The sequence below is a fragment of the Pongo abelii genome, chromosome 18, assembly GCF_028885655.2.
Source record: "Pongo abelii isolate AG06213 chromosome 18, NHGRI_mPonAbe1-v2.0_pri, whole genome shotgun sequence".
NCBI classification, from domain to species: domain Eukaryota; kingdom Metazoa; phylum Chordata; class Mammalia; order Primates; family Hominidae; genus Pongo; species Pongo abelii.
The window spans coordinates 73,547,617-73,573,470 of record NC_072003.2 but is presented as its reverse complement, the minus strand read 5'-3'; the positions used below and the strand labels follow the sequence as shown (position 1 = coordinate 73,573,470).

Below are 25,854 nucleotides of genomic sequence, written 5' to 3'. Positions count from 1 at the left end.
TAATCCCAGCACTTTGGGAGGCCAAGGCAGGCCGATCATGAGGTCAGGAGATCGAGACCATCCTGGCTAACACGGGGAAACCTCGTCTCTACTAAAAAATAAAAAAAATTAGCCGGGCGTGGTGGTGGGCGCCTGTAGTCCCAGCTACTCGGGAGGCTGAGGCAGGAGAATAGAGTGAACCCGGGAGGCGGAGCTTACAGTGAGCCGAGATCGCGCTACTGCACTCCAGCCTGGGTGACAGAGCGACACTCCATCAAAAAAAAAAAAAAAAAAAAAAAAAATTTAGCTGGGCGTGGTGGCAGGCATCTGCAGTCCCAGCTACTCAGGAGGCTGAGGAAGGAGAATGGCATGAACCCAGGAAGCAGAGCTTGCAGTGAACTGAGATCACACCACTGCACTCCAGTCTGGGAGACAGAGCAAGACTCCGTCTCAAAAAAAAAAAAAAAAAAAAAAACCATATGAATGCGGCCGGGCACAGTGGATTACCTGAGGTCAGGAGTTCGAGACCAGCCTGGCCAACATGGTGAAACCCTGTCTCTACTAAAAAAATACAAAAGTTAGCTGGGCATGGTGGCACACGCTTGTAATCCCAGCTACTTGGGAGGCTGAGGCAGGAGAATTGCTTGAGCCCAGGAAACAGAGGTTGCAGTGAGCTGAGGTCATGCCACTGCACTCCAGCCTAGCTGACAGAGCAAGACTCTGTCTCAAAAAAAAATAAAAATAAAAAAAGATATGAATGCATCTAAAGATAATTACTGTCGCCCAGGCTGGAGTGCAGTGGAGTGATCTCAGGTCACTGCAACCTCCACCTTCCCGGTTCAAGCGATTATCTAGCCTCACTCCTCCTCATGTGCATCTCAAAAGGAACCCTGAGATGCGAAATGACCACATATTCCAGGTCATAAAACCCCACTCTGGCACTGAGTGTCATTTCACTCCTCCATACTCTCAAGAAGTGATCTGCCTTCTTACCCCAAATTTTGCCAGATCTGTTTGCATTCCAGATCTGGTTCTAAGCCAGCTGCTTCATCCCCGCCAAAGTAAGTAACATAAAGTCTTTCAATGGGAATGCCAAACTCTTGGGTGAGGAGTTCCAGAGCCATCTTACATGCCAATTCCTACAAAAAGAACAGAGAGAAAGATATGGAACACTGCCAAACCAAAATCTATTTAGTATGAGACCAGATGCTAGGAACACAGATAGAAAATCACAACACATTCACTCTAAACTCAAATTCAAGATCAGTTTATGTAAGAAATCCAAATATATACTGAAATCATCAAATTATAGGTACTACTTCCAGGAAGTCTTAGAATTAATAAATGCCATTCATTCCTGAATCAGCTAGATATTTCATATTTTAAAACATGCAAAATTAGAACCCAGTTCCCAGTGTGGAAAAGACCATTTTCCTCAAAACCCTAGTGGTTTTTCTGCTCTGAACTTACCTTAAAGTAATCTCCAAAAGACCAAGAACCCAACATCTCGAAGAAGGTGTGATGATAGACATCCTTGCCTACATCGTCCAGGTCATTATGTTTGCCCCCAGCCCGGATGCATTTCTGGGTATTGGCAGCTCTGCTCAGCTTTGCCATGGGGTGAGATGGGTCAATTGTGTTCAGGAAGATGGGTTTAAACTAAAAGAGAAGGACAGCAGTTCAACTTTTAAAGGGTGCAGGTGATGTCAGGTGGCCACACACTAGCAGGAAGAGACCACCACACACTAACTGTGCAGTTCATGATTAACATGCCTGGAATATAGACACTTGTCAGAACAGGTGGCCTGGTGGAGCCAAAGCAAAGGGTAGCCTCTCGTGGAGCAGTTTCTCCTTAAACCCAGCTCCCCAACAGTCCCCACCACGAGTGACACCACCTGCAGAGGGAAAAGGCCTGCCAGATCTAACAGCCACAGGTTGATGTGGTAAAACGTGGGCTTCTTCACGAGTCTCTGATGTTCAGGGCTTATACCATCTTTCTGGAAGAACTTATCCTGAAAACTGGTATGTTCACTTGGCAGTAAATGTGAGGAAGAAGAAAAAAAAACTGACACATATTAAGGGAATAAAACCGGCACATTGATGAATGATTGGATGTATCACTCGTCTAGCTGGGATGGCCTTGCTCTGAGGATGTATCAGGTCATGCTTTGATGTATCATTGTTATTTGTTAACTTTGCTTTATTTTTCCCACTAGATCTGTTCAATTCACTGCTATCCAATTTGGTAGCCACTAGACACTTTTTTTTTTTTTTTTTTTGAGATGAGTCGCTGTCGCCCAGGCTGGAGTACAGTGGCACAATCTCAGGTCACTGCAACTTCCATCTCCCAGGTTCAAGCGATTCTCTTGCCTCAGCCTCCCAAGTAGCTGAGATTACAGGCACGTACAGGTACACCTGGCTAATTTTTGTATTTTTAGTAGAGACAGGGTTTTGTCATGTTGGCCAGGCTGGTCTCGAACACCTAACTCCAAGTGATTTGCCCGCCTCAGCCTCCTAAAGTGCTGGGATTACAGGCATGAATCACTGCGCCAGGTCTTACCATTAGACACTTGTAACCATGTAAAACTGAATTAAAATTAGGCTGGGCAAGGTGGCTCACGCCTGTAATCCCACCACTTTGGGAGGCCAAGAAGGGAGGATTCCTTCGAGCCCAGAGTTCAAGACCAGCCTGGGAAACATAGGGAGACCCCCTTCTCTACTTTTATAAAAATAAAAAACTAAAATTAAATAATTAGTAATTAATATTTTTAAAAATTAGAAATTCTCAGCTGGGCGCAGTGGCTCATGCCTGTAATCCCCAGCACTTCAGGAGGCTGAGGTGGGCGGATCACCTGAGGTCGGGAGCTTGAGACCAGCCTGACCAACATGGAGAAACCCTGTCTCCACTAAAAATGCAAAATTAGCCAGGCATGGTGGTGCATGCCTGTAATCCTAGCTACTCGGGAGGCTGAGGCAGGAGAATCACTTGAACCTGGGAGGCAGAGGTTGCAGTGAGCCAAGATCGTGCCACTCTACTCCAGCCTGGGCTACAGAGCGAGACTCTATCTCCAAAAAAAAAGAAAGAGAGAAAGAAAAAAATTAGAAATTCTGTTCCTCAGTCACACCAGCTCAATAATCACACATGACTGATGGCTGCCATGTTGAGGAGAACATTTCTGTCACTGCAAAAAATTCTACTGGACAGTCCTGTGTTAGATCACGAACTCCTTAAAAGCAAACACTCTCTCACTCATCTCTGTATCTTCGGCACCTAGCTGGGTGCCTAGTATCATTTCGAATTCGGGAAAGAAAAAAAAAAAAAAAGGCAAGGTATTTGCTGATCAAGAGGCAATACGGCACAAAGGTTAAGGAAATGACTATCTGGGTTCAAGTCCACACTGGCACTTACCGACTATGTGAGCATGGGCAACTGACTTGAGCTCTCAGTGCCTCAGTAGGGATGGCAACAGAGTTGGGCGTAAATGAGTTATTGTACGCGAAGGACACAGAGCAGTGCCTGGCACATAGTAAGTGCTGCATGCAGGCTGACCGCTACTGTCAATAAGAAAATGTTTACAAGGCCGGGTGTGGTGGCTCACACCTGTAATCCCAGCACTTTGGGGGGCCAAACCAGGCGGATCACAAGGTCAGGAGTTCGAGACCAGCCTGGCCAAGATGGTGAAACCCCATCTCTACTAAAAATATAAAAATTAGCCAGGCATGGTGGGGGGTGCCTGTAGTCCCAGCTACTTGGGAGGCTGAGGCAGGAGAACTGCTTGAACCTGGGAGGCAGAGGTTGCAGTGAGCTGAGATTGCGCCACTGAATTCCAGCTTGGGCGACAGGACGAAACTTCATCTCAAAAAAAAAGGGTCAGGTGCGGTGGCTCACGCCTGTAATCCCAGCACTTTGGGAGGCTGAGACGTGTGGATCACCTGAGGCCAGGAGTTCGAGACCAGCCTGGACAACATGGTGAAACCCTGTCTCTACTAAAAATATAAAAATTAGCCAGGTGTGGTGGCAGACACCTATAATCCTAGCCACTCGGGAGGGTGAAGCAGGAGAATCACTTGAACCCAGGAGGCGGAGGAACCCAGGAGGCGGAGGCTGCAGCAAGCTGAGATTTCACCATTGCACTCCAGCCTGGGCAACAAGAGCAAAACTCTGTCTCAAAAAAAAAAAAGAAAAGTTTACAAACATTGGACTCCCTGGTTCTTGTTCAGGCGGCTCATGTGGGAGGTGACAAAGCTTGCACTCAGGTATGTCTGAATAGAAACAGAAGCTTTCCAGTGTTCCGAAAGCCTATCCCATTGAATGAGACCACCTAAAATGAGTGCCTCCAATTCTAGGTATATGCATAGGACTCACACATAACTGAAAATATTTTTCTTTTTTTCCATTTTGAGACAGGGTCTTGCTCTGTCACCCTGTCTGAAGTCCAGTGGCACGATCACGGCTCACCTCACCTCCTGGGCTCAAGCAACCCTCCCACCTCAGCCTCCCAAGAGGCTGGAACTACAGGTGTGAGCCACCACCAGCTAATTTTTCAATTTTTCTTTTAATTTTTCTTTAATTTTTCTCTTTTCCTTTCAGACAGGGTCTTCCTATGTTGCCCAGGCTCCTCTCCAACTCCTGGGCTCAAGCAATCCTCTTACTTTGGCCTCCCAAAATGCTGGAATTACAGGCATGAACCACTGTGCCTGGCCCATAATTTTTTTTTTTTTTTTGAGACGGAGTCTCACTCTGTCGCCCAGGCTGGAGTGCAGTGGCGTGATCTCGGCTCACTGCAACCTCCGCCTCCCAGGTTCCAGCGATTCTCCTGCCTCAGCCTCCCAAGTAGCATAATTTTTTTGTGAGACCAGTCTCACTGTGTTGCCCAAGCTGGTTTGTAATTCCCAGGCTCAAGTGATCCTCCCGTCTCAGCCTCCTGAGTAGATGTAATTACAGGGGCGCTGTGCCCCATTTTTCATAATTTTATAGTTAATATTATAAGAGGTAGAATATGTTCCCACTGTTTCTAACTTTCCACGCCAGAAAAGACACCTAAGAGAAAAGAAAATGTCAACTCATCCCAGAGTGAGAAGCATCCTAATGGCTGCAGATGCACTGGGTGAGCAGGGCTCCAAGAGAACCATCACAGGAAAGCCCTGAGAGCACCATCTAACCTGAACCCCCTTCAGCCACGACCAGCCTGGGAAGTATTGTTTAGTGTCACAGACGTGCTAACAAACTCCTCTTAAACTCCTTTATAAACCTGTCATGCTTTTATCATTTCAAGAGTTAACCCTTTTCTCTCACAATAAACCTTTCAAATGTCTTTTTCTTTTCTTTTTTGAGACAGAGTCTCACTCTGTTGCGCAGGCTGAAGTGCAGTGGTATGATCAGGGATCACCATAACCTTGACCTCCCAGGCTCAAGCAATCGTCCCGCCTCAGCCTCCCCAGAAGCTGGGACTACAGGCATGCACCACCACACCTGGCTAATTTTTTGTATTTTTAGTAAGAGACAGGGTTTCACCATGTTGCCTAGGCTGTTTTCGAACTTCTGGATTCAAGTGATCTATTTGCCTCGGCCTCCCAAAGTGTTGGGATTACAGGCGTGAGCCACTGCGCCCAGCCTCAAATATATTTTTAATTCAACTTCCCCAAATAAACCGTACTAACTAATAAATTTTCTTCAGCAATGGATCCAGAATGGCACTGGTGGCAATAGTTTCAAGAAAGGCGTTAGGTGGGCTGGGCGTGGTAGCTCACACCTGTAATCACAGCACTTTGGGCAGCTAAGGCAGGAGGATTGAGGCCATGAGTTCGAGACCAGCCTGAACAACTTGGTGAGACCCCATCTCTGCATATAAATAAATAAAGTAATTTAGGCCAGGCAAGGTGGCTCATGTCTATAATCCCAGCACTTTGGGAGGCTGAGGTGGGTGGATCACCTGAGGTCAGGAGTTCGAGAACAGCCTGGCCAACATGGTGAAATCCCATCTCTACTAAAAATACAACAATTAGCCAGGTGTGGTGGCGCACGCCTGTAGTTTCAGCTACTTGGGAGGCCGAGGCAGGAGAATCGCTTGAACTTGGGAGGCGGAGATTGCAGTGAGCCAAGATCGCGCCACTGCACTGCAGTCTGGACGACAGCGAGACTCTGTCTCAAAACAATAAATAAATTAAAAAATAAATAAATAAAATAATTTTAAAAGCTGACATGGTAAAGCATGCCTGTAGTCCTAGCTATCTGGGAGACTGACATAAGAGGATCACTTAAGCCCAGGAGTCTGAGGCTACAGCACGCTAGGATCATGCCACTGCACTCCAGCCAGGGTGACAGAGTGAGACCCTCTCTCTAAAAAATAATAATAGCTGGCCGGGTGTGGTGGCTCATGCCTGTAATCCCAGCACTTTGAGAGGCCGAGGCGGGTGGATCACAGGGTCAGGAGATCGAGACCATCCTGGCAAACATGGTGAAACCCCGTCTCTACTAAAAATACAAAAAAATTAGCTGGACGTGGTGGTGGGCACCTGTAGTCCCAGCTACTCGGGAGGCTGAGGCAGGAGAATGGCATGAACCTGGCGGGCGGAGCTTGCAGTGAGCGGAGATCACGCCACTGCACTCCAGCCTGGGTGACAGAGAAGAGACTGTGTCTCAAAAAAATAATAATAATAATAATAATACAAAAAAATTAGCCGGGCATGGTGGCGGGCACCTGTAGTCCCAGCTACTCGGGAGGCTGGGGCAGGAGAATGGCGTGAACCCAGAAAGCAGAACTTGCAGTGAGCCGAGATCGCGCCACCGCACTCCAGCCTGGGTGACAGAGCAAGACTCCATCTCAGAAAAAAAAAAAAAAAGTTAATGTTTGAGTACCTACTATGTGCAAAATACTGTGCTAAACATTTTGTATGCGTTATCTTATTCGCTTCTCACTAATACCTACAGGCAGGCAATATTATTCCTCATTTCACAAAGAAACTGAGGTCCACCACATACAGTTCCACAAGATCACACAGGGAGTGACAGAACCAGAATCGGTCTGACCCCAGGGCTGTGCTTTTATCTGGGCTCTGCTGCCTCTTATGTGAACCAAAAGCCAAGAAAAAAGGAAAAACCCTTACCTGGTTCATGCCTGCATTGGCAAAGAGCAAAGTGGGGTCATCCAATGGGATGGTGGCAGACGAGTGAACATAGGTATGCTCGTTCCTCTTGAAGAAATCTATAAATCGCTGCCGGATTTCACTTGCTGTTAGAGTCGAGTCCATCTTGAAAGTCACCCCAAAGAACTAATCAAAGAAAAAAAAAATGAAGGAAAATTAAGGGAATTGAAAGTCAAAGTACGCATTACACAAGACTTCTGGCTTCTCAAGCCAAGTCAAAGCAGAACTCAGGTGAGTTGTTTGATCCTAAAATCTCTATGTCGTAATGTCCAAGGCTAAAATCATCATCAAAGCAACACCACAGCACCAGCAGACAGCAGCCCCATCCGTTCTTCCTTCCCATGCCAACCTCAAGAGGTTCAACATCCCAGCACACCAAGCACAGTGCTGCTGGATGTTTGTTCATTAAACAAATATGTATCGAGCATCTGCTCTGTGCCAGGCCCGAGACTAGGAATTAGAAAAAAAGGGGGACAGCCAGGCACGATGGCTCATGCCTGTAATCCCAGCACTTTGGGAGGGCGAGGTGGGCGGATCACAAGGTCAGGAGTTCAAGACCAGCCTGGCCAACATGGTGAAACCTCATCTCCACTAAAAATACAAAAAGTAACTGGACATGGTGGCGCGTGCCTGTAATCCCAGCAACTTGGGAGACTGAGGCAGAAGAATCGCTTGAACCCAGGAGGCGGAGGTTGCAATGAGCCAAGACTGCACCACTGCACTCCAGCCTGGTGACAGAGAGAGACTCCGTCTCAAAAAAAACAAAAAAAGAAGAAAAAAAGGGGAACAAAACCCCTCAGTTTAGTCCAACTGGGGAAGAGGGAGAGAGGCTCAGAAGACCGGGGTTTGAGTTCTAGCTCCAAGTCCTGAGGGAGTCACTTCACCAACAAAAGGAGGGGTCCATATGAGATTATCTCTAAAGATCCCTTCAGCTCTGTGTTAATGTACACGCCTAGAACTGCAAAGTTCCACTAGCCCCAAAGCCAGGGTCTCTAGGTTTGGCCTGATGTCTTGGTGAGGCTGCTGTCAGCAGCAATAGTCCTGGGGATGGGCCTATCTGTACAAGGGACCACCTGTATGTAGCAGGAATGTACCTACCTCTATGTAGCCTACATCCCCCAAGAACCCTAACAGCAAACGGCTGCCTTGCAGTCATTAGATTACTAGGGAGTGGGGATGTTGTAGCCCCACTTTGGAGGCACAGCTTACTGAAAGTGAAAGTACAAGGGAACTGGTGGAGAAACAACTTTATGACTTCAAAGCTCTTTCACAAGTTGGGCGTGGTGGCTCACGCCTGTAATCCCAGCACTTTGGGAGACCGAGGTGGCAGAATTGCTTGAGCCCGGGAGTTTGAGACCACCCTGGGCAACATAGCAAGACCTTGTCAATACAAATAGTGAAAAAATTAGCCAGGTGGGCGGATCACAAGGTCAGGAGATCGAGAACATCCTGCCTAACATGGTGAAACTCCGTCTCTACTAGAAAAAAATACAAAAAATTAGCCGGGCGTGGTGGCGGGCGCCTGTAGTCCCAGCTACTCGCAAGGCTAAGGCAGGAGAATGGCACGAACCCGGGAGGCAGAGGTTGCAGTGAGCCGAGATCGCGCCACTGCACTCCAGCCTGGGTGATAGAGTAAGACTCCATCTCAAAAAAAACAAAAATGGCAGGGCGCAGTGGCTCACGCCTGTAATCCCAGCACTTTGAGAGGCCGAGGCAGGTGGATCACAAGGTCAGGAAATCAAGACTATCTTGGCTAACACGGTGAAGCCCCGTCTATACTAAAAATACAAAAAATAATCCCAGCGTGGTGGCAGGCGCCTGTAGTCCCAGCTACTCGGGAGGCTGAGGCAGGAGAATGGCATGAACCCAGGAGGCGGAGCTTGCAGTGAGCCAAGATGGTGCCACTGCACTCCAGCCTGGGCTAGAGCGAGACCTTGTGTCAACAAACAAACAAAAACAAAAACAGCTCTTTCATAGATATTACGATTTCCCTGAGAGGTAGGCTGGGGAGAAGTGACAGGCTTTGGTGAGAGTGCTGATCACTGGCATGGTGCTGTACTGCCACACAGTGCTGTGTCTAGAAAAATGAGAACCATCTTATTCACAATATTATTATTATCAAAAAGTCTCTGGAATTCCAGACCCAACCGTAACCTTAATTCACTTTTGCCTGAGTTCAGTTCCTTTTCTGTAAAAAAGCAGTATCTACTCTGCCTACTCAACTGAGGTGTTGAGAGGATCAAAAGCTATACTGTATTTGGAAGCAATCTGTAAAATGGAAAACCTTATGCCAGGTGCGGTGGCTTACGCCTGTAATCCCAGCACTTTGGGAGGCTGAGGTGGGTGGATCACCTGAGGTCAGGAGTTGAAGACCAGCCTGGCCAACATGGTGAAACCCCGTCTCTACTAAAATACAAAAATTAGCTGGGCATGATGGCGAGTGCCTATAATCCCAGCTACTCAGGAGGCTGAGACAGGAGAATCGCTTGAATCCGGGAGATGGTGGTTGCAGTAAGCCGAGATCGCGCCACTGCACTCCAGCCTGGGTGGCTGAGGGAGACTCCGTCTAAAAAAAAAAAAAAAAAAAAAAAAGGAAAACCTTGAAGGAACAGAATGGATAATATTACTTTGAAGTTGTTTAGCTGAAAGTTTTCTTCTTTTTTTCTGGTTCTGTCCAGACTGGAGTGCAGTGGGACAATCACTTAAGCAGCCTTAAACTCCGAGGATCAAGTGATCCTCCTGCCTCAGCCTCCCAAGTAACTGGGACTACAGTTGCACACCACCATGCCCAGTTAATTTCTTTTTTTTTCTTATTTTTTTGAGACAGAGTCTCACTCTGTCGCCCAGGCTGGAGCGCTGTGGCACAATCTCAGCTCACTGCAGCTTCCACCTCCCGAGTTCCTGCGATTCTCCTGCCTCAGCCTCCCGGGTAACTTGGATTACAGGTAAGTGCCACCACACCCAGCTAATGTTTGTATTTTTAATAGAGACAGGGTTTCACCATGTTCCTCAGCCTAGTCTCGAACTCCTGACCTCAGGTGATCTGCCAGCCTCAGCCTCCCAAAGTGCTAGGATTACAGGCGTGAGCTACCACGCCCAGCTAATTTCTGTTTCTGTTATAGATGGAGTATTGCTATGCTGCTCACGCTGGTCTCGAACTCCTGGCCTCAACTTCCCAAGGTGTTGGGATGGCATGAGCCACCATGCCCAGCCAAAGTTTTCTTCTTATGAGGAAGATACAATAGGGATGTACAAAGTGAACAGGAGATCCTGACTCCAGCTACTTTCCAAAAGACACATGAATTTCCCATTTTTGCTTACTCATTCACCATAATGAATGCATACTATGTGCCAAGAATCAAACTGAATGACAGCCTATGTCCTTCCTGGGGAGACTATCATATACAGAATTAACTGCAGTATTATGTAAAAGGACTGAATATATTAACTATGAGCCTACGAAGGCTGGAACTATTAAAAGCTGTATCCCCACATTCATTTGTTTACCCCCATTTATTTATTCAATCTAAATTTATATGTATTCAATATAAATTCAATATATTTATTCAACATAAACTCATTGATTTATTCACTGGAAGGCTATATGGGATACAGAGGTAACACAAAGGCAGAACCTCAGGTTTCACTTAACAGGAGCTGTAAAGGTCTTGGGTGCCTTAAATCATGCTGTGGCTCCAGCCACTCCACAGGAATTTTTTTTTTTTTTCTTTTTTGAGACAGGGTCTCCCTCTCTGTCACCCAGGCTGGAGTGCAGGCAATGGTGCAATCACTTGGCCTTCTAGGCTCAGGTGTTCCTCCCACCTCAGCCTCCGGAGTAGCTAGGACTACAGGCAAGTGCCACCAAACCCGGCTAATTTTTTGTATTTAAAAAAAATTTTTGAGGCCAGGTACAGTGGCTCACGCCTATAATCCCAGTACTTTGGGAGGTCGAGGCAGGCAGATCACAAGGTCAGGAGATTGAGACCATCCTGGCTAACACGGTGAAACCCTGTCTCTACTAAAAATACAACAACAAAAAATTAGCGGGGTGTGGTGGCATGCACCTGTAATCCCAGCTACTTGGGAGGCTGAGGCAGGACAATCACTTGAACCTGGGAGGCAGAGGTTGCAGTGAGCCCAGATCATGCCACTGCACTCCAGCCTGGGCAACAGAAAATTTTCGGCCAGGTGCAGTGGCTCACGCCTGTAATCCCAGCACTTTGGGAGGTCGAGGCGGGTGGATCACCTAAGGTCAGGAGTTCGAGAACAGCCTGGCCAACATGGTGAAACCCCATCTCTACTAAAAATACAAAAATTAGCTGGGCATGGTGGTGGGCGCCTGTAATCCCAGCTACTTGGGAGGCTGAGGCAGGAGAATTGCTTGAACCTGGGAGGCAGAGGCTGCAGCGAGCCGAGATCCTGCCATTGCACTCCAGCCTGGGTGACAGAGCGAGACCTGTTTCAATATTTTTTTTTTTTTTTTTTTTGAGAAAGGTCTCGCTCTGTCACCCAGGCTGGAGGGCAGTGGCACAATCACAACTCATTGCCATGTCTGCCTCCCGGGCTCAGGTGATCCTCCTACCTCAGACCCTCAAGGAGCTGGGACCACAGGTGCTCACCATCACGACTGGCTAATTTTTTTGTAGAGACAGGCTGGTCTCAAATTCGTGGGCTCAACCGATGGGCCCACCTCAGCCTCCCAAAGTGCTGCCATTATAGGTATGAGCCACTGCACTGGGCTGCCACAGGACCTTTTATCACGCTCTTCATGTGCCAGGTAAGCTGTCTGCCCCACTCCTTTCCCTTTTGCTAGTAAATTTCTCACTTTTATCAATTCCAAAGAAACTTATTTGCTAGGGACAGTGGCTCATGCCTGTAATCCCAGCACTTTCGGAGGCTGAAACAGGAGGAGTGCTTGAGGCCAGGAATTCAAGACCAGCCTGGGCAACATTGGAACACCTGAGCCTGGGAGGTCAATTTTTTTTTTAATTGGCCAGGTGTGGTGGTGTGCACCTGCAGACCCAGCTACTTGGGAGGCTGAGTCCAAAGGGTTGCTTGAGCACAGAAATTGAGGCTGCAGTGAGCTATGGTCACACCAAAACATTCCAGCCTAGGTAACAGGGTGAGACCCTGACTTAAACAACAACAAACGTAAAGACACTTTTTTTTTTTTTTTTGAGATGGAGTTTCACTCTTGCAGCCCAGGCTGGAGTGCAATGGTGTGCAACCTCAGCTCACTGCAAGCTCCGCCTCCCGGCTTCAAGCGATTCTCCTGCCTAAGCCTAAGCCTCTGGAGTAGCTGGGAATACAGACATGTGCCACCACACCTGGCTAATTTTGTATTTTTAGTAGAGACGGGGTTTCTCCATGTTGGTCAGGCTGGTCTCGAACTCCTGACCTCAGGTGATCTGCCCGCCTCGGCCTTGGCCTCCCAAAATGCTGGGATTACAGGGATGAGCCACCGCGCCTGGCCAAGACACTTATTTAAGAAACCCTTCCCCCCCCCTTTTTTTTTTTTTTTTTTTGAGACGGAGTCTCTCTCTGTCGCCCAGGCTGGACTGCAGTGGCGCGATCTCCTCTCACTGCAAGCTCCGCCTCCGGGGTTCACACCATTCTCCTGCCTCAGCCTCCCGTGTAGCTGGGACTACGGGCGCCCGCCACCACGCCCGGCTATTTTTGTATATTTGGTAGAGATGGGGTTTCACCGTGTTAGCCAGGATGGTCTCGATCTCCTGACCTCGTGATCCGCCCACCTCGGTCTCTCAAAGTGCTGGGATTACAGGCGTGAGCCACCGCGCCCGGCCGCCTTCCCCTTCTTGATAAGGCTTCCCCTCTTTTACTGTCTCACAGCTTCAAGTGTTTCCCTTCATAATTTCCACATGCACTTCATGGCTTGTTTAATGTGCGCCTCCCCCATTAGGCTGTCAGTTCCATCTCAGCAGCAACGACTGTTTTGGGCATTTTTTTTTTTTTTTTGAAACTGAGTCTCACTCTGTCACCCAGGCTGGAGTGCAATGGTGTGATCTCAGCTCACTGCAACCTCCGCCTGCCGGGTTCAAGCGATTCTCATGCCTCAGCCTCCCGAGTGGCTGAGATTACTGGCGCGCGCCGCCACGCTCGTCTAATTTTTGTATTTTTAGTAGAGACGGGGTTTCACCATGTTGGCCAGGCTAGTCTCGAACTCCTGACCTCAGGTGATCCGCCCGCCTCGACCTCCCAAAGTGCTGGGATTACAGGGGTGAGCCTCCGCGCCCGGCCCTGGGCCATTACAGCACATCCTCAACATCTAGTACAGTGGCTACTAAATACATATTTCGCGATCAGGTATACTAATCCTTTAACAAGTTCGGAATTAACTCACGTGCTTCAAAGCACACCGAGAAATACAAACTGTTTTACAGAACAGCTGAAGATGACGGTCACAAACTGTTTTACAGAACAGCTGAAGATGACGGTCTAGGTGGGCCTGGACCGGCATCAGCTGTTAATTTTAAGAAATCAGGGAATGGCTGGCTCACAGCAGGACTACACCCAGCTGGCCCATCCTTCCTCCCGTGCCCCCACCCGCCCCTAGAGGATTAAAACCAAGGGAGCTAAAACCTCTGGTTGGCAACCGTGAGGTCTTGCTCAGCAAATCCACCCGAGGCCGCGACACCTGCAGGGCTCCCGGGGGCGAACGCAAGGCCACACTGTCCAGCTCCCGCTCCAGCCCAGACTGGGCTTCTCCAGGCCATGCGGGGCCTGACCCTGGGGCCCACGGCGGCTGCCGAGCTTTCCCCCCAGGCTGCGCGCCCAGCCGCTCTCCTAGCACCGCAGAGCTCTCCGAGGGCCGCCTACCTCTCCTAGGGTCGCCGTCCCCAGCTCCTCCCTCAGAGTTCCCGGCCAAAGGCCCGCTGTACCTATTCCAGCAGACGCGCAGCCGTACCGGCCCCAGACCACCGCCTGCCACAACCCGCCGCGCCCCGTCCAATCAGAGCGCGCCGACGGAAAGCGCCCTGCCGCGCCTTACTTAGTGAGATATTATTGGTCAATCAACATGCCAGTCAAACTGAGGACGAATCCGTTCATTAGCGGATTCCTGGGAAGGCGGCACTAAATTGGCTGATGCAACCGCGAGAAAAGGTGGGATGGGGTGCGTCACGTGATCGAGTTAGCCGCCGGCTCCCGGAGGTCGACATTTTAGTTTCCATAGGCAAACTCCTAACACCACAATTGACATAGTTAATAAGGGGAGACGGTAACGTGTTTGGTAGAGGTCACAGATCTTGGTATAGTTGTTTATTTTAGTTGCTGAGTGTGATACGCAGCCCTCAAAGATTCTGACATTGTGCCCATGATTACACTTGTCCTAGGGAGACCTTGAATTTGGTGTGGAAGAAATAACATCAGTAGTTGAGGTACGATTGGATCAGCATCTGGTCCTCGATTTGCCTTTGGAAAAAAAAAGTTAATATTTATAGGCCTGGGGGAGGAGGGTGAACATATATATATACATATACATATATACATGCCAGGTGCGGTGGCTCATGCCTATAATTGCAACACTTTGGGAGGCCAAGGTGGGAAGATCACCTGAACCCAGGAGTTGGAGACCAGCCTGGTCAACATAACTAGACCCTGTCTCTACGAAAAATTTTTAAAAAGGCCGGGCGCGGTGGCCCACACCTGTAATCCCAGCACTTTGGGAGGCTGAGGCCAGCGGATGACGAAGTCAGGAGACCGAGAGCATCTTGGCCAACATGGTGAAACTCCCTCTCTACTAAAAACACAAAATTAGCCGGGCGCGTGCCTGTAGTCCCAGCCACTCGGGAGGCTGAGGCAAGGGAATCGCCTGAACTCGGGAGGCGGAGGTTGCAGTGAGCCGAGATGGCGCCACTGCACTCCAGCCTGGCGACAGAGCAACACTCCGTCTCAAAAAAAAAAAAAATTAGCCAGGCATAGTGGCGCATGCTTGTAGTCCCAGCTACTTGGGAGGATGAAGTGGGAGGATCACTTGAGCCTAGGAAGTTGAGGCTGCAGTGAGCCCTGATCGTGACACTGCATTCCTTGGGCGACAGAGCGAGGCCCTGTCTCAAAAATATGTATGTATTTATATGTGAGGCATTGTATCAAACATTTCACATGCTTATTTCATTTGATTTTTAAACTGTGTATGAGGTCAGCTGGAGTCCCCTTTTTACAAATGAGGAAATTACCTTGCACAAGTTCCCACCCAATAGTAAGTTGCAGAGACAGGATCCAAACCTGTGTCTATTTAACTCCAAAGCCCATGCTCTTAACCACTGCACTATTACCTACATCATCTGATATATCCAAATACACGGGTAATAAATTGTGCTGCTGATCATAACTCAGTTACAGACATTACAGAAAAATAAAACTTTTTATGCAAAAAGAGCATCCTACACAAAAAGGTCAAGCCCAAAAGCCAGTAAAAACATAAATCATTTGATTTACCTTCCCACTTCATAGCAGCTCACAAATAGTAATCGAACCTAACATTTGTTGAGCACTTAGTATACAGCAGGCACCAATCTAAGCTTTTAATCCTCCCAAACTTATCATGAGTTACTACTACTATCTGCTTTTAATAAAGTAAAATAAGGCAGAGAGAGAGGTTAAGTAACACAGCTGAGGGCAAAACCAGGAAATACAAATGTTTATTCTGATCCACAGTGCCCTAGATAGCATATATTTAGCCTAAACAGTCTGGGAAATGAGTCAGATTTCTGTGCCACCACACTTAAAATAGAAAGCCAAAAGGTATGTATGAATTGTACTTTGAAAATAAAATAATACAGGTTGTAATCTCAATAATTTAGTTCTGCTGCCAGAGTTGTTGTTACTAGGATAGTACCTTCACTAATAAAATAATTATAAACAGATTAAAAGAATTTTTTGGCCTGGCACGGTGGCTCATGCCTGTAATCCCAGCACTTTTGGGAGGCCTAGGCAGGCGGATCACGAGGTCAGGAGATCGAGACCATCCTGGCTAACACAACGAAACCCCGTCTCTACTAAAAAATACAAAAAAAGTAGCCAGGCATGGTGGCCGGCGCCTGTAGCCCCAGCTACTCTGGAGGCTGAGGCGGGAGAATGGCGTGAACCCGCGAGGTGGAGCTAGCAGTGAGCTGAGATCAGGCCACTGCACTCCAGCCTGGGCCGCAGAGCGAGACTCTGTCTCAAAATAAATAAATAAATAAATAAGAATTTTTTATTCACCCGTTAAGAGAGATTGTAGGCCAGCACAGAGACTCACACCTATAATCCCAACACTTTGGAAGGCCAAGGCAGGAGGATCAGTGGAGCCCAAGAGTTTGAAACCAGCCTAGGCAACATAGTGAGACTCCGTTAAAAAAAAAAATTCTTTTTAATTAGCTAGGCATGGTGGCATTCATCTGTAGTCCCAGCTACTCAAGAGGCTGAGGAAGGAGAATCACTTGGAGCCCAAAAGCTGAAGGCTGCAGTGAGCTAAGATCTCACAACTGCACTCCAGCCTGGGCAACAAAGCAGGACCCTTGTCTCTCTCTCTCTCTCTTTTTTTTTTTTCTTTTTTTGAGGCAGAGTTTCACTCTTGTTGCCCACGCTGGAGTGCAATGGCATGATCTTGGTTCACGTCAACATCTGCTGCCTGCCTCAGCCTCCCGAGTAGCTGAGATTACAGGCGCCCACCACCATGCCCAGTTATTTTTTTTTCTTCTATTTCTAGTGGAGATGGGGGTTTCACCATGTTGGCCAGGCTGGTCTTGAACCCCCGACCTCAGGTGATTCGCCTGCCTTGGCCTCCCAAAGTGTTGGGATTTCAGGCGTGAGCCATCGCGTCCGGCCCCCGTCTCTTAAAACAAAAAAAAGGAGAGAAATTGTAATTGAGGCCCAAAAGTCTCATTCTTCTATAATTATCTAATGATATTTTTCTGTGATATTTTTCTCTTGTAGATAATGTCAACTACATGCTAGAAAGAAAGCTATCTTAATGTCATGTGCAAATTATGTATTTTAGGAAACTACTGGCAAGTTCTTGATTTATTCTAGGCTAAGCAAATAGGCCTGTAGGTGGGAGTGAGCGATATGCACATGGCTTCCTCTTCAGTAGAACATTTGTTGAACTCCATCTTGGGGCATGAGAAAGATAACCAAAGGACTCAAATAGTACAACAGCTGTGACTGCCCCACTACACCCCAGCCTGGGCCGCAGAGTGAAACCCCATCTTAAAAAGAACAACAGGCCGGGTGCAGTGGCTCATGCCTGTAATCCCAACACTTTGGGAGGCCAAGGTGGGCAGATCACCTGAGGTTGGGAGTTCAAAATCAGCCTGGCCAACCTGGTGAAACCCCATCTCTACTAAAAATACAAAAATTGCTAGGTGTGGTGGCAGCCACCTGTAATCCCAGCTACTCAGAAGGCTGAGGCAGAGGCTGCAGTGAGTCAAGATTGTGCCATTGCACTCCAGCCTGGGCGACGAGAGCGAAACTCTGTCTCAAAAAATTAAATTAAATTAAAAAAATAATAAAAACAAACAGAAACAGGCCAGCATGATGGCGTATGCCTTTAATCACCATACTTTGGGATTCTGAGGTGGGTGGATGGCTTGAGCCCAGGAGTTTGAGACTAGCCTGAGCAACATGACAAAACTCAATCTCTACAAAAAAATACAAAAATTAGCTGGGTGTGGTGGCGTGCATCTGTAGTCCCAGCTATTCAGGAGGCTGAGGTTGGAGGATAGCTTGAGCTAGGGAAGTAGAGGATGCAGTAAGCCATGCTCGTGCCACTGCACTCCAGCCTGGGTGACAGAATCAGTGTCTCAATTAAAAAAAAGAAAAAGAAAGAAAGAAATGGAAACAAGTGAAAAAAAACTAACATAGTTTTGGAAGGATGTAGCTCTAGACTCTTAACTCTCCCATGGCATCTTAGCTACTTTTAGCATCTGTAAAATGGGTTTACAATGCTCAGTTACTCGGTACTAAGTCAAATGGGGATGGCTGAATTTTTAAGAGCCTCTAAAGGAATATTTCAATTAAGCATATTATTTTTTTGCCTAATGTACTTTTCAGACCATAAAATGCTAAAGGAATCACCTAGGATCTTAAAATACTGCTAAATTGAATAGGTCTGGGGTAGGGCCTGAGAGCCTGAATTTTTTTTTTTTTTTACTTCCTCTTTTATTAATGTATTTTTTTTTTTTTTTTTTTTAGTATTTATTGATGATTCTTGGGTGTTTCTTGGAGAGGGGGATATGGCAGGGTCATAGGATAATAGTGGAGAGAAGGTCAGGAGATAAACACATGAACAAAGGTCTCTGGTTTTCCTAGGCAGAGGTCCCTGCGGCCTTCTGCAGTATTTGTGCCCCTGGGTACTTGAGATTAGGGAGTGGTGATGACTCTTAAAGAGCATGCTGCCTTCAAGCATCTGTTTAACAAAGCACATCTTGCACCGCCCTTAATCCATTTAACCCTGAGTTGACACAGCACATGTTTCAGAGAGCACGGGGCTGGGGGAAAGGCCATAGATCAACAGCATCCCAAGGCAGAAGAATTTCTCCTAGTCAGAACAAAATGGAGTCTCCTATGCCCACCTCTTTCTACACAGACACAGCAACAATCTGATCTCTCCTTCCTTTCCCCACACCTCCCCCCCTTCTTTTCAACAAAACCGCCATCGTCCTCATGGCCCGCTCCCGATGGTCGCTGTCTCTTCAGAGCTGTTGGGTACACCTCCCAGACAGGGCGGCCGGGCAGAGGCGCTCCTCACTTCCCAGACTGGGAGGCCGGGCAGAGGCGCTCCTCACTTCCTCCCAGACAGGGTGGCGGCCAGGCAGAGGCACTCCTCACTTCCCAGACGGGGTGGCCGGGCAGAGGCGCTCCTCATTTCCCAGACGGGGCGGCCGGGCAGAGGTGCTCCTCACTTCCTCCCAGACGGGGTGGCGGCCGGGCAGAGGCGCTCCTCACCTCCCAGACGGGGTGGCCAGGCAGAGGCGCTCCTCACTTCCCATACGGGGTGGCAGCCGGGCAGAGGCGCTCCTCACTTCCTCCCAGACGGGGTGGCGGCCAGCCAGAGGTGCTCCTCATCTCCCAGACGGGGCGGCCGGGCAGAGGCGCTCCTCACTTCCCATACGGGGTGGCGGCCAGGCAGAGGCGCTCCTCACCTCCCAGACGGGGCAGCCGGGCAGAGGCGCTCTTCACTTCCTCCCAGACGGGGTGGCGGCCGGGCAGAGGCGCTCCTCACCTCCCAGACGGGGCAGCCGGGCAGAGGTGCTCCTCACTTCCTCCCAGACGGGGTGGCGGCCGGGCAGAGGCACTCCTCACCTCCCAGACGGGGGGGCCAGGCAGAGGCGCTCCTCACCTCCCAGACGGGGCGGCCGGGCAGAGGTGCTCCTCATCTCCCAGATGGGGCAGCCGGGCAGAGGTGCTCCTCACTTCCTCCCAGACGGGGTGGCAGCCGGGCAGAGGCACTCCTCACCTCCCAGACGGCGCGGCCGGGCAGAGGCACTCCTCACTTCCCAGACGGGGCGGCCGGGCAGAGGCGCTCCTCACTTCCCAGACGGGGCGGCCGGGCAGAGGCACTCCTCACCTCCCAGACGGGGCGGCCGGGCAGAGGTGCTCCTCACTTCCCAGATGGGGCAGCCGGGCAGAGGCGCTCCTCACTTCCTCCCAGACGGGGTGGCGGCCAGGCAGAGGCGCTCCTCACCTCCCAGACGGGGAGGCCAGGCAGAGGTGCTCCTCATCTCCCACACGGGGCAGCCGGGCAGAGGTGCTCCTCACTTCCTCCCAGACGGGGTGGCAGCCGGGCAGAGGCACTCCTCACCTCCCAGACGGGGCGGCCGGAAAGAGGCGCTCCTCACTTCCCAGACGGGGCGGCCGGGCAGAGGCGCTCCTCACATCCCAGACGATGCGCGGCCGGGCAGAGACGTTCCTCACTTCCTATACGGGATGGCGGCCGGGCAGAGGTGCTCCTCACTTCCCAGATGGGGCGGCTGGGCAGAGACGCTCCTCACTTCCTAGACGGGGTGGCGGCGGGGCAGAGGCTGTAATCTTAGCACTTTAAGAGGCCAAGGCAGGAGGCTGGTAGGTGGAGGTTGTAGTGAGCCGAGATAACGCCACTGCACTCCAGCCTGAGCACCATTGAGCATTGAGTGAGCGAGACTCCGTCTGCAATCCCAGCACCTCGGGAGGCCGAGGCAGGCAGATCACTTGAGGCCAGGAGCTGGAGACCAGCCCGGTCAACACGGCGAAACCCTGTCTCCACCAAAAATACAAAAACCATTCAGGCGTGGCGGTGCTCGCCTGCAATCCCAGGCACTCGGCAGGCCGAGGCAGGGAGGTTGCAGCGAGCCGAGATCACGGCAGTACAGTGCAGCTTCGGCAGCAGAGGGAGACCGAAAAAAGAAGGAGAGGGAGACCCAAGAAAGGAGAGGGAGAGGGAGAGGAGGGAGAGGAGGGAGAGGGAGAGGGAGAGCTGAATTTTTTTTTGAGACGGAGTCTCACTCTGTCGCCCAGGCTGGAGTGCAGTGGCGTGATCTCGGCTCACTGCAAGATCCGCCTCCCGGGTTCACGCCATTTTCCTGCCTCAGCCTCGCGAGTAGCTGGGACTACAGGCACCTGCTACCACGCCCAGCTCATTTTTTATATTTTTAGTAGAGACGGGGTTTCACAGTGTTAGCCAGAATGGCCTCGATCTCCTGACCTCGTGATCCACCCGCCTCGGCCTCCCAAAGTGCTGGGATTACAGGCGTGAGCCACCGCGCCGGGCCGAGAGCCTGCATTTTTAACAGGCTTCAGGCGATATCTATGCTGCTGAGAGATTATACTTCGAATACCAAGGGTCTAGATTAGAGGATGTGCGTCTGCACCTATTTGTTCAGACCTATGCAAAATTTTTAAAAAGTTTGACTCACGGGGCGAGATGCTAATGGCTCATCATTCACCAAATGAGTGACCACTATGTGTTAGTCCCTGAGGATGAAGGTTAAAGATCTTGCCCTGCCCTCATGGAGTTCCCAGTCTCACCAGGAAGCCAGACATTTAGCAGGAAACAAAGCCCTCTGCGGGAGGCTTGCGCTGGTCTTTGGCCCCCAGAGTTCCTGGGGCGCATGCCCGAGCGCTGTACCGTCCCCTCAGCTGATTGGCTGACAGGATTTCCAGGCCTCAGCCAATGAGGCTCCGGCTTGGCCAGTGCCAAGAGCAGCGGTTGTTGGAGTGTAACTGCCATGCTCAGCCGCGATGGCTGGGGCTGCCGGCCGCGTCGGAGGTCGCGCCCTGCGGCGGTTTCCCATCGCCCTGCCTGTGGGCGACGTGAGTATCTGCGAGGGTAGAAGCCAGACTCCCCCACGTTTAGGTACCTTCCTCGCCCCTACTCCTGGGTAGAGGAATAACAATATTTCTCGAGGCTTCAGCCCAAGGTCTTAGCCTTGTGATCTAGAATCCTCCATCTGTGAGGTGGGTACTTCCTGTGATTTCAGGGGAAACTGAGACTGGCTAGGCTCACGTGGGAGTAAATGCAGGAGGCTGAATTCCAATCCAGATGCTCTTATTCCCCGAACACTCTTCTCTCCACGCCCACTTTGGAAACCAGGTTCCTTCTTAGCCGGAGTCTCACAATGCGCAGGTGTATTGGGGTTGAACTTAGGAAAGTCTGAAACCCCGATGCTATTTTTAAGTTTTTTTGTTTTTTGTTTTGTTTTGAGACAGGCTGGAATGCAGTGGCATGATCATGATTCACTGCAGCCTTGAACTCCTGGGATCAAGTGATCCTCCCACCTCAGCCTCAGGAGTAGCTGGGACTACAGGCTCGCGCCATCACGCCCAGCTACTTAAAAAAAGTGTTTTTTTTTGTTGTTGTTGTTTTTTTTTTGGTAGAGATGGGGTCTCCCTACGTTGCCCAGGCTTGCATATTTATTTAGTAGAAGAAAAAACACGTGCTAAAATCATGTACGGGAAGGATAAACACCAAATTTAGGATAGCTGCTGTCTTCCCGGGATGAGTATACGGAGATTATCAATTGGACCTTAGTAATTTTATTTATTAAGTTTTGAGGTGGGAATCTAAGTATTTGTTATACCCTTTCTTGTTTGTCTGAAATACATTTTTAAAAGGGAAACATGGAGCCAAGTACAGCTGCACACACCTGTAGTCCCAGCTACTTGGGAAGCAGAGGCAGGTGAACCTCTTGAGCTCAGGAGTTCAAGGATATAGTGTGTGCTGTAATTGTGCCTGTGAATAGCCACTGCACTCCAGCCTGGGCAACATAGCAAGGCCCTGTCTCTAATTAAAAAAAAATGCGTATGGAAAATAATTTCAGAGGATAAAGCATACTCAATCCACCCCCACCCTTCTAGAGGCCCTCACCAGGGGCAGCCGCGGTTATCAGTTTTGTGTGTATCTTGAGCATTTTTTTTTTTTTTTTTGAGACAGAGGCTCGCTCTGTTGCCCAGGCTGGAGTGCAGTGGCATGATCTCAGCTCACTGCAACCTCTGCCTCCTGGGATCAAGCAATTCTCTGCCTCAGCCTCCCAAGTAGCTGGGATTACAGGCACCCACCACCATGCTCAGCTGATTTTTGTATTTTTAGTAGAGACAGAGTTTCACCATCTTGACCAGGCTGGTCTTGAACTCCTGACCTCGTGATCCACCACCTTGGCCTCCCAAAGTGCTGGGATTACAGGCGTGAGCCACTGCACCTGGCCACATTTTTTTTTTTTTTTTTTTAAAGAGGAGATGGTTTCACTATGTTGCCCAGGCTGGCTTCGAACTTCTGAGCTCAGGCGATCCTCCAACCTCAGCTTCAGGAGTAGCTGGCACTGTAGACACAGGCCACTGCTCCTGTCTTCTTAGGCATTTTCTATAGTGTATAAAAGCATATATGGGAGCTTGGGGGCTTTTGGGGTGGGGGTTCCTGTTTGTTTTGTACAAGTGAACCTACTATATACGGTCCTGCACCTTGGGCGATGTAATTTTTAACCTCATTAAAATGTTTTGCAAATTTCATTAACCTCTAGCCCTGTGAAACAATATAATTTATCTGGGAAAATATCCCCAGGGTTGCCTGATGAGATGTAGGTCATGGCTATCAAGGTGGTGTTTGCCTTTTTCTTTTTAGCACATCCTCATGTGTAGGGTCAAAAACAAAAAACGAAAACGTCTTCTCCAGTTAACCCTGTGAGCGTGCAGGAAAAAATAATCATAGCAAGTAGAGTGTTCTCTGGAACTGCTTTACCCTTTCTCAAAACGTTTTTACTCCTACAGTACGGGTAAAATTCCACAGAGAACCCACCATGGCTTGATTTTTGTTTGTTTGTTATTTATTTATGTATTTATTTGAGACAGAGTCTTGCTCTGTCACCCAGGGTGGAGTGCAGTGGCATGATCTTGGCTCACTGCAACCTCCGCCTGCCAGGTTCAAGCGATTCTCCTGCCTCAGCCTCCTGAGTAGCTGGGACTACAGGAGCCCGCCACCATGCCCGGCTAATTTTTTTTTTTTTTTTTTGTATTTTTAGTAGAGATGGGGTTTCACCATGTTAGCGAGGATGTTCTCGATCTCCTTACCTCATGATCCGCCCACCTCAGCCTCCCAAAGTGCTGGGATTAGAGGTGTGAGCCACCCTGCCCAGCCTTTATTTGTTTGTTTGTTTGTTTATTTATTTATTTATTTATTTATTTTTGAGATGGAGTTTCACTCTGTTGCCAGACTGGAGTGCAGTGGCATCATCTCAGCTCGCTGCAACCTTCACCTCCCAGGTTCAAGCGATTCTCCTGTCTCAGCCTCCCAAGTAGCTGGGACTACAGGTGCATGCCACCACACCCAGCTAATTTTTGTATTTTTAGTAGAGACAGGGTTTCACCATGTTGGCCAGGAAGGTCTCAGTCTCCTGACCTCGTGATCCACCTGCCTTGGCCTCCCAAAGTGCTGGGATTACAGGTGCAAGCCACCGTGCCCAGTCTATTTATTTATTTTTTTGAGACAGAGTTTCACTCTTGTCACCCAGGCTGCAGTGTGATGGCATGATCTTGGCTCACTGCAACCTTTGCCTCCCGGGTTTGAGCGATTCTCCTGCCTCAGCCTTACAAGTAGCTGGGATTACAGGTGTGCACCACCATGCTTGGCTAATTTTTGTATTTTTAGTAGAGATAGGGTTTCACCATGTTGGCCAAGCTGGTCTTGAAATCCTGACCTCAGGTGATCCACCCACCTCGGCCTCCCAAAGTGCTGGGATTACAGGTGTGAGCCATTATGCCCGGCCTCATGGCTTGAAATTAACTTATTGTTGTATAATATTGGCAAAATGAAAGAGGTTGGGATTCATTTTTTTCAGATTGTAGGAAAATGCCTAGTTTCTTTCTAGGGAAGTAACAAGGGAAAAGAAGCTTCTTTGATTCTAGTTAGGAGAAAGCAGTTCTTTCATTTAATCCTTATTTTACAGCTACTAAAAGCCCAAGATATTTCTCTCTATTTATTTATTTGTTATGAGGCAGAGTCTTACTCTGTTGCCCAGACCAGAGTGCAGTGACACAAACACTGCTAACTGTAGCCTCAACCTCCTGGGCTCAAGTGATCCTCCCACCTCAGCCTCCCAAGTAGCTGGAACTGCAGGCATGTGCGACGACACCTGGCTAATTTTTAAATTTTTCTTGTGTAGGGATAAGGCCTCGCTATGTTGACCAGGTTGTTTTCAAACTCCTGGATTCAAGCGATCCTCCCACCTCCACCTCCCAAAATGCTAGGATTACACATGTGAGCTACTGTGCCTGGCCAATCCTGGCACTTTGGGAAGTGGAGGTGGGAGGATCACTTGAGCCCAGGAGTTTGAGACCAGCCAGGACAACACAGCAAGATCTGTCTCTATCTTAAAAAAACAAAACAAGGCTGGGTGCAGTGGCTCACGACTGTAATCCCAGCACTTTGGGAGGCCAAGGCAGGCGGATCACGAGGTCAGGAGATTGAGACCATCCTGGCCAGCATGGTGAAACCCTGTCTCTATTAAAAATAGAAAAACTAGCTGGGCATGGTGGCGCATGCTTGTAATCCCAGCTACTTGGGAGGCTGAGGCAAGAGAATTTCTTGAACCCAGGAGGTGGAGGTTGCAGTGAGCCGAGATCGTGCCACTGCACTCCAGCCTGGGCGACAGAGCCAGACTCCATCTCAAAAAACAAACAAACAAAAACCCAAGTGCTGAGATTACAGGCATGAGCCACCACACCTAGCTCTATTTAATTATTTTACTATTTTATTTATTTTTTTTCTAGACAGGGTTTTGCTCTGTCACCCAGGCTGGAGTGCAGTGGCGCTGTCATGGCTCACTGCAGCCTAGACCTCCTGGGCTCAAGTGATTTCCGCCTCGGCCTCCAGAAGTGCTGGGATTACATGCATGAGCCACCGCACCTGTCTGTTTTCTTACTTTTTAACATTCTCCTGATTATACAACTCTTAGATAGGGGAGCTGCAATTCCTCCTCTTGGGGTACAAATTTATGAGTGCAGGTGCAGTTTTGTTACATGCATAATAAGATTGCATAGTGGTCAAGTGGACTTTTAACCAAATGGGTTGACAGGGCTGATTGCCAACACCTGGACATTTTAAATTACCAATCTGAAAAGGGAAACAGCTCTCTGCTTGTTTTGCATTTTGGTGATGGTTTTCTGTTTTGATATATTCAATCTGTTCAATCCGTATTAGTGCCTACTCTGCCACTGTGTTGGGCGGGAATCTGATTTTGTTCTTTGGTTGGAGAGCCAAGT

The 25,854-nt window shown here is 49.1% G+C and overlaps 2 protein-coding genes across 5 annotated transcripts in view; one reads left to right on the top strand and one right to left on the bottom strand.

Annotated features, from left to right (window-relative positions):
• Positions 1-14,117, bottom strand: part of AARS1 (alanyl-tRNA synthetase 1) — a 35,244-nt gene extending 21,127 nt beyond the window's left edge. The window contains exons 1-4 of one of the 3 annotated variants that reach the window (XM_024233012.3): positions 14,025-14,117; positions 7,087-7,251; positions 1,450-1,638; positions 973-1,118 (exon numbers count right to left, since the gene is read on the bottom strand). In XM_024233012.3, coding sequence (XP_024088780.1) covers positions 973-1,118; positions 1,450-1,638; positions 7,087-7,230 — 479 coding nt within the window. In that variant the 5' untranslated portion in view covers positions 7,231-7,251; positions 14,025-14,117. 3 annotated transcript variants of the gene reach the window in all.
• Positions 14,118-21,255: 7,138 nt separating this feature from the next.
• The window catches only part of LOC100455355 (ATP-dependent RNA helicase DDX19B), a 42,063-nt gene continuing 37,464 nt past the window's right edge, over positions 21,256-25,854 (top strand). Inside the window, exon 1 of one of the 2 annotated variants that reach the window (XM_054534112.2) lies at positions 21,256-21,414. In XM_054534112.2, coding sequence (XP_054390087.1) covers positions 21,343-21,414 — 72 coding nt within the window. In that variant the 5' untranslated portion in view covers positions 21,256-21,342. The remainder of the gene's footprint in view (positions 21,415-25,854) is intronic. The other variant, XM_054534113.2, reaches the window with a different exon arrangement.